Source organism: Pelmatolapia mariae, linkage group LG18, assembly GCF_036321145.2.
Source record: "Pelmatolapia mariae isolate MD_Pm_ZW linkage group LG18, Pm_UMD_F_2, whole genome shotgun sequence".
In the NCBI taxonomy this organism is placed as follows: domain Eukaryota; kingdom Metazoa; phylum Chordata; class Actinopteri; order Cichliformes; family Cichlidae; genus Pelmatolapia; species Pelmatolapia mariae.
Window position 1 is genome coordinate 29,975,926 of NC_086243.1, and position 8,862 is coordinate 29,984,787.

The following is an 8,862-nucleotide window of genomic DNA, read 5'->3' on the forward strand; positions in this document are numbered from 1 at the left end:
AAATATTGCAGTTTCATTAAATAAATTACTGTATAAATACAACGTTATTGTACAAGTTACTGTGAAACTTACAGCATCACTGAGTATGTGCTGTTGAAATTACACTTCTGTAAAAAACTGTTAAAAGTACAGAAAATTAATGAATTATAAAGTTAAGTGTGTAAGCAGAGATCCAAATTTACAGCCAATCAGGTGCCTGTGTTGATTTCAAAGGTTGTATGTAGCATGTAAGGCCGTAATGCAAAAGTACATAAATCAGGTGTATTACTGTTTAAAACATGTGTACCTATTATTATTATTAGAACTTGACTGCATATGCATGAAATCTCAGCTTGGTCAGTTTCACCACTGTAATGAAGAAAGGTGTTGTTCTTCAGTTACTGTAAACATATGTTTGGATCATGACAGGAAAAATGATCTCCACAGTTTCAACCAGTGAATTCATGTCAGTTAAACACACTGTAGGAAAATCAAGGGCGTAGATTTGGTTTTGGCATTGGTGGGGACGGATGATTCAACCACTGAACCCCGCCCTGTTTCTTTTTTTTCCTTTTAGACTTTTTGCTCCTTGATACAAAAAGGAGAAATATATTTGCCTACATATGCTATTCTACCTGCTTTTAAACCAACATTTTAACGTTATACATATAATTCTAACAGCCTCTGTAAACTAATATCCTGGCTGCTCGAGGCTCCGTTTTCTCTGTCAGTTTCAATCAAAATTAGAAATGTTGCTCTGAGACTGAGAGAACTAATAGTGCTGCCTGCTGTGCAGTTAGTTTCCAAAACACGTTATTCATGGTTACATACAATTTTAGACTGATGTGGGCCAAAGCCTAGCATAGCCTGTAACGTTATTATGACGCACACATTTCATGAGTGAACTTGACTTTAAGTGACTTACAGGTTTCTTTGAAACACTTTCTTATATCCAGGTTCTTCCTTTTTGCTGCCATCCTCCTCGCCTCCTCGCAGCGCAGGTTTGCCGCTGCTAAAACTAAACAGAGCTCCCTGAAAGGCACAGCCAGACACATTGGCCATATTTGTCACATGAGGTAGGACTCCAGTAGAGAACGTCTTTCTGCACCGCTGGGTGACTGAGACGTTGAAAGATCGTTTTTCTTTTCTTTCTATCAGTTTTGTTCTTCTTTACTCGAAGAGATCAAATTATTTGTGGGGACAATTCAATAATCACTGGATATTGGTGGGGACATTACCCTTCCGTCCATGCCAAATCTACGCCCTTGAGGAAAATTATGATATATAGAACAAATATGAAAAGATTTCAAGAGTCGAGAGTAGTTTTTAATCATCATGATGTTAGGATATAATTTATGAAATTACATTAAGTACCAAAGTCACAACAACAAAGATGTGTTGGGATCTCAGAGTAGTTAGAAACCTTTAAAAAAGAATTTTAAGAAAGGATTTTAGAAGTTGTTTCGGAATTTCATCAAAATCTGTAAAGCGTATACAGGTCTAATTGTGGGAATTTTTTTTTGGACAGATTTTCAGTGAATTGTTTTAGTTTCACTATTTCATGGAGGTTGGAGTTCAGACTGGTTCGTGATGTCGTCAGAAAGCGCAAAAGTGAAAAGAAAGAAAAAAAACTGTGTGACGAGAGAGTGTCGGTTCTTGATGGTTTGCTGTGCTGCATGTAAACTCCAAAGCTGAACTGAGGAAAATAAAGTTGCCAAAATGAGAATGGAGTCATGTCTCTCTGAAGGTGCAACACATGCAAAAGCCTCGTGACACAATCAACAGCTAAGTTGAGTTTCAGCTGCTGACAGCTTCTGTCTGTAGGTGACGTCATGGGCAGTGTGACGCAGTCAAAGTACATTAATCGTACATATCAGTAAGAAACACACTCGTCTCTACTGACATCACAGTGAGTGACACCAAATCTTATTACCAACACAACCTCAAATAACTGCAAACTGATGTGAGTGTAAGTTTAAAGAATAACTGAGACGTCTTAAAGGTTGAAAGTCTGGTGAATCTGCATTCCTATCTTCAGTGCAGCTGAATAAACATGCTGATTTTCTCTTTATGACACAGAATCTGTCACCATGTTTGATTCTTATGGGCAGAGGTGGGAAGTAACAAAGTACAAATACTTTGTTAGTGTACTTAAGTACAGTTTTAGGTGTCTGTACTTTACTTGGGTATTTTTTATGAAAACGTTTTGCTTTTACTTCCTACAGATGAGATGTGTAACAGTCATTAGAATAAGAATTTAGATTTAATTAATACTTGTATTCTCATATTCTAATATTGTTTATTATTATAACACAATGTTCAGTTCCCTTTGAGTAAAAATAGATGATAGAATTGAATTTTTACTTTTTAACTTCATTGTTAGTTAAATAGTTGACATGTTTTTCCCTGTAAAAAAGTAATAACTCTTCAAGTGATCATGAGTGAACTCAGATGCAGACACGATGCAAAGCACTTTCTTGAAAACGCAGGAAAGTGCAAACTTTGTAGCTGCGTCCTGAGAGAGAGGTGACTGAGAACTTTGGAGTGAGCAGAGCGTTAAACCCTCTACAAAATGCCTCGTTTAGAAGAGTCAGTGAAAAAAAACGACTACCCGTCTTATCCTGTCTTGTGATACAAAATGCATCCTCTTTAATACAAACAGATGTAACTATTGTTATCCTTCCATCTGTGCCTTGTCACCAGGGGCGGATCTAGAGAAATTTTCTTAGGGTGGCATGAGGGTGGCAAAGAAATCAAATGGGGTGGCAAAATCAAAGCCTTTTTTTCCCCCCCAAACACATATGCAGGTGGTTACATATGGTTAAAATGATTCAAATGCAGTAAGTATGCATGTTTTTCATACAGTCTATAACTTAATTATTGTATGTAGCCCACATAATTACACACTTTAGTTACATAAAACATGTGAGTTTTGATGTTATGTACTGTATACCCTGTATGATAAATAAATATGTAGCCCAATAAGTATAAAATCCAGAAAGCTACACAACATGGGGCGGTTCATTTACAAATACAAGTCTAACTTAAGTTTCACACTGTTTTTTGTTAGAACCAAATCAAATTGTTACAGCTTAAACTACACAAAATGTCAGAAATCTGCACTGTCATGAACTAAAATTTAAACCTGATTTTTCATGATTTGTTGGATTAACCCACTCAGGTCTGAAATACAACCGGCCATTTTTGACTCCTTTTGAGTTTACATTTGTATTTCACCCTCAGATTGTTTCATTTTATTTTTTTCCCCTTGCCTTGTTTGGTATCATTCTTTTCAGCTCAACTGAATGTAGTTGTTTTTTTCACTGACATACTGCATTAGTACTACTATTACTATTAATAGTACTATTACTGATCTGAAATCAAACAAAGAACTTAAAATCCTATTAGTATTTTTTACTGTAAAAAAAAAACACAGACATGATGAGTAAATTTTGATAACTTGAAATGCAAATATAAATTGTACATTTTGTAAACATATACAGCTATTTATCTAAAAATGCAGCCAATACACCTGCTGTTTTTTTCATTTTGTACAACCATTTAAAAATATTACTAAAACTAAAACGAGAGAGCAATCAGGTGTCGCAATAAGATGCCCAACAAATGATGTGTGCCAGAAAAAAAAAACAAGTTTGTCCACCAAAAGACAGAGGAGAACAGCACAGGGATAAACCCGCAGGCCTGACAACAGCAGGTGTATCACTCCGCTGGTTTTCTACTTAGTGACAGTGTTTACATTGCAAATGTGCCTTTGTGACATTCATTAGTGCCCTCACTGACACACAAAACAAAACAACTACACAAGACAACACAACACACTAAGTATACACTCCACACTAAACGTCAGAAATCTCCCACATCTAAAAACTCTCTCTCTCTCTCACTCGCTCGCTCTGTCTCGCTGCCGTTACCGACACTCCCAAAACTCTCCCCTCTTCCTAAACAACCAAATCCTACATGTTGACTTTTTATCAATTGGCCGACATGGTGCATTTTTCCACCGATAGGAAAGAGGTGGCTTTTTTTCCCTTTCTTTACTGTTTTCGCAAGGGATCATTTTAGGGTGGCACTTGCCACCCCATGCCACCCTTCTAGATCCGCCCCTGCTTGTCACCTATTTCATTTTGTAAAATCTGGCTAAAGCTTCCAAGTTTGTGTGTTTATTTTTTTTTCCTTCTGACTAGATGAAGCTTTATACACCATCCTTTCAGCATCCTTATACTTATCACCACCTGTGTTTATGTGCTGAAAGAAAAACGATTTCCTTATAGCTAAAACAAATTCTGAAATACAATTTCATTAAATCAAATAAACATTTGTACATTTTGTAGTAGATAAGTTACAAGTTACCAAAGTTAACTAGGTCACAGTTTTTACTACATACTGTAAATCAAACATAACACACCCTGGAGCATTTTATGACTCGATGGGGCCTCCCTTCACAGATGTGTCTGTATCAGGATGGGTCTAAACAACATGGTGTAAATGCAGTTGCTGGTGAGCCTCATTTCCTGTAGGAGGTGAACAAGAGCAGAGATCTGTTTCCCTTCAGAGCACAGAGGTTGTTTCTGTTCAGAGAAAGTCAAACTGTCTGACAGTCACTGAGAGACGGTGAAACGGCACAGCACATGAATCAAATGGACCAAACAAAATTCTGCTGTTCAGTCTGTTTGGATCTACTGAAGGATCCGGTGACTATTCCCTGTGGACACAGCTACTGCATGAACTGTATTAAAAGCTTCTGGGATGAAGAAGAAAAGAAGAAAATCTACAGCTGCCCTCAATGCCGGAGGACTTTCCCAGCGAGGCCTGTCCTGGAGAAAAACACCATGTTAGCAGATTTAGTGGAGGAGCTGAAGAAGACTGGACTCCAAGCTGCTCCTGCTGATCACTGCTATGCTGGACCTGAAGATGTGGCCTGTGATGTCTGCACTGGGAGAAAAATGAAAGCCTTCAAGTCCTGTTTATTCTGTCTGGCATCTTACTGTGAGAAACACCTTCAGACTCATTATGATGTGGCTCCATTAAAGAAACACAAGCTGGTGGAGCCCTCCAAGAAGCTCCAGGAGAACATCTGCTCTCGTCATGATGAGGTGATGAAGATGTTCTGCCGTACTGATCAGCAGAGTATCTGTTATCTCTGCTCTGTGGATGAACATAAAGGCCACGACACAGTCTCAGCTGCAGCAGAAAGGACTGAGAGGCAGAGAGAGCTGGAGGTGAGTCGACAAAACATCCAGCAGAGAATCCAGGAAAGAGAGAAAGATGTGAAGCTGCTTCAACAGGAGGTGGAGGCCATCCATCAGTCTGCTGATCAAACAGTGGAGCACAGTGAGAAGATCTTCACTGAGCTGATCCATCTCATCCAGAAAAGAAGCTCTGATGTGAAGCAGCAGATCAGATCCCAGCAGGAAACTGAAGTGAGTCGAGTCAAAGAGCTTGAGGAGAAGCTGGAGCAGGAGATCACTGAGCTGAAGAGGAAAGATGCTGAGCTGAAGCAGCTCTCACACACAGAGGATCACATCCAGTTTCTACACAACTACCCCTCACTGTCAGCACTCAGTGAGTCTACAGACTCATCCAGCATCAATATCCGTCCTCTGAGCTACTTTGAGGATGTGACAGCAGCTGTGTCAGAGGTCAGAGATAAACTACAGGACATTCTGAGAGAGGAATGGACAAACATCTCACTGACAGTCACTGAAGTGGAGCCAGAGCCAAAGACCAGAGCTGGATTCTTAAAATATTCACGTGAAATCACACTGGATCCAAACACAGCAAACTCGTGGTTGTTATTATCAGAGGGGAACAGAAAAATAACTGTAATGAATCAACAACAGTCTTATTCTGATCATCCAGACAGATTCACTGACAAGTTTCAGGTCCTGAGTAGAGAGAGTCTGACTGGACGTTGTTACTGGGAGGTGGAGTGGAGAGGGGGAGGAGTTTGTGTAGCAGTTGCATACAAGAATATCAGCAGAAAAGGATATGAATGTGGATTTGGATATAATGACAAATCTTGGTCATTATATTGTAACAACAACAGTTACACATTTTTATACAACAAGTTCCAAACTCGTGTCTCAGGTCCTCGTTCCTCCAGAGTAGGAGTGTACCTGGATCACAGAGCAGGTATTTTGTCCTTCTACAGCGTCTCTGAAACCATGACTCTCCTCCACAGAGTCCAGACCACATTCACTCAGCCGCTCTATGCTGGACTTTGGCTTTGGAGAATTGGAAACACTACTGAGTTTATTAAAGTGAAATAGACTGAAGTCTTTCATATTGTGGGTTTAAATCTGTATTTTAGTTCCATTTTATTTTCTCTCCATCATTTCTGCACAGAGATCAGCTGTCAGTCAAACATTATGGGTGGTACCTCCACATCTTCTAGTTGTTCTCTTGATGTTTCTGAGTTTTTAAAGGAGATCTTTCCTGTGACTGTTTATGGAGGCTATCACTGCTCATCATCATTTTGATTTACTCAAATATTTCTCCACATGAAAATGTAAACTTCTCTATCCTCTAAATGTTTCTGGAATATTTGTATTGAAAAATGTCGACATTTCTCTTTATGAGTATGGCAGACCATGTGTGTGTGTTTGTGTTTGTTTTTGTCAAAATCATCAAACAAATGAGGAAAAACTATGATTTTAATGAATGAATTCATATATTGTGTTGATGTTTTATTGTGTGAATAAACTGGAAGGTTTAACTATAAATCAAACTTTGAACAAAGTCTTTTCTTCTGTCTTCATTCCAGGATCTCACTCAAATCTGATGCAGAAAATATGAAACTAATCTGAGAGAATAACTGAAGCAGTTTTCCTCCTGAAGCATCACAAAGTTCAGAGTTCATGTTTAGAGCAGAAGCTTCAGCAGTCGCTCTGTGACCTTTCAACTTTCTTCACTAAAACAGCTTCATTACAGAGAAACAAGTCACATTTTCTTAAGTCCTTTCAGATGTTTGTAATGGTCCTTGAATGCAGCATCAGTGTTGCAGGTTTAAAAGGTCACTTTCTGTTGTGTTCAAAGATTTCCTTCAGATATGGTCTTTAATCAGTAAAGCCAGTGATACAGCAGTGTCATTAGCTGTGTAATTGGCACCAGGCTGTGTTTATGTATGTATTTAATTCTGTCTGAGGATGTCTTCAGCATGAAATGATCATTTGCTCAGCTGCTGTGTCTCATCTCTTATCAGACGTTGGAACAGAGTTTTGTTGCTGACGATCTGACAAGAGGCTGAAGAAAAGCTTCAGGCTTCATTTGGACACTACGTTGGACAGAAGTCTCCACAAAAATGACTCAGAAACACAAATATTATTAATGAAGGTACAAATTTCAAAAAGGGGTCATACATGATCCTGAGAAATGTCCTTGAACATTTGAACATGAGTCAGAGGGTTGTCAGGTTTCTACACTGCATCGTGGCATCAAGCCTGAGATGTCTGTGTGAACAAGTATGGAGGACACAAATGCACAGACGGAGTCGAGCTGTTTACTGCTGATGAGGAAGGAAAATAGTCTGTTGGATATTAAAGCAGCATTTATTAGAGTAAGAACAGATACTTGTGTCCTTCATTTGATCCCCGTCAATTTACAGAAGACTTAAGGACCCTTTGACTTCTAACATACAGCTGCATGTTTACAATTTTATTATTTATTTATTTCTAGCATAGCGAGACTTTACTGATTAAAGACACATAATGAACATCACTTCAAAACTGATGAACAATAACCGCACCTCTTCATATATATAATACATCACAGTACAGAGGGCAATTTCTGGGTGCTTGAATTTTGCAGGTTTAACTTTTCTCCTTTTTTGTTTTTTAAATATTTACTAACAATTATTTATTCTAAGGTCTGTGTTTGTGACGCAGCAGTTGCCTTATCTTATCTTTGATCTTATCTGAAGTTGAAAAGCTCTTTTTTCAACCAATTAGAAGCCAGTATTCTAAAGAGTTCATATTTATTTCATTCAGGTGAATAATTCAGAGCTTTCAGATGAATATTCAACCAATGGTTTCAAACTGATCCTGAGTGAGTACATTTAAAATTAAAGAAATAAAAACTGGCTCCTTTTACATTTGTATTACTGTTACTTTCTGAAAAAGACTCACATAAAACAGATTTATCACAAGCAAACATCAAGACACATCCTTCATGGCTTAAAGTTGCAGTGGGACTCTTTCGCCATCTGGTGGTTGTAACAGTTATGACAACTGTTCCTGCATATATGTCCCTCCTCAGTGTGAAGAAGACTGGACTCCAAGCTGCTCCTGCTGATCACTGCGTGTTCCTCCTGTGTCTAAAATCTATTTCCATTATGAATCAGGAAACTGTTTGCACCAATCATAAAGCCAATAAAATACATCACACACTAAGAAATAACAAAATGATTTGTGGATTTCAAGGAGATTTTTGAAATCATAAGAATCCAAACTAATACAAGACTGTCGTGTTTTCATAAGTTTGTAGAGACACTGTTCTGTTGTATTCTAGGACATCAGTCACTTTTTAAATGCATGCTACTCCTCCTCCTCATCATCATCATCATCAGCACCCATGACCTCCTTTTAGTCTTTGTTTTGTTATTTTTCAGAGTTCAGGAGAGGTTCTTATGGGATTTCCACAGTGTACAAGTACTGTTTAGACCCTTTACCTAAAAGAAAAGAGTAAAGTACAAAGTAGATTTACTCACTGCAGGAAAATAATGCCTCAATCTGATATATTGTCTTATATGACAAACTGAAACTGATGCATCAAAGTGTAAGCAGCATTTTCCTGTTACAGCTGGTCTAGATGGAACTGATCTGATCTCCTTTATGTACAGGTAGATATCCAGTGGGTTTGCTAAGG

The 8,862-nt window shown here is 38.3% G+C and overlaps 1 protein-coding gene across 1 annotated transcript; it reads left to right on the forward strand.

Annotated features, from left to right (window-relative positions):
- Nucleotides 1–4,589: 4,589 nt before the first annotated feature.
- On the forward strand, nt 4,590–6,537 carry LOC134616919 (tripartite motif-containing protein 16-like). The gene has a single exon (XM_063461996.1). It carries the CDS (start codon nt 4,629–4,631, stop codon nt 6,267–6,269), a length of 1,641 nt encoding a protein of 546 aa, XP_063318066.1. The 5' UTR covers nt 4,590–4,628; the 3' UTR covers nt 6,270–6,537.
- Nucleotides 6,538–8,862: the final 2,325 nt, after the last annotated feature.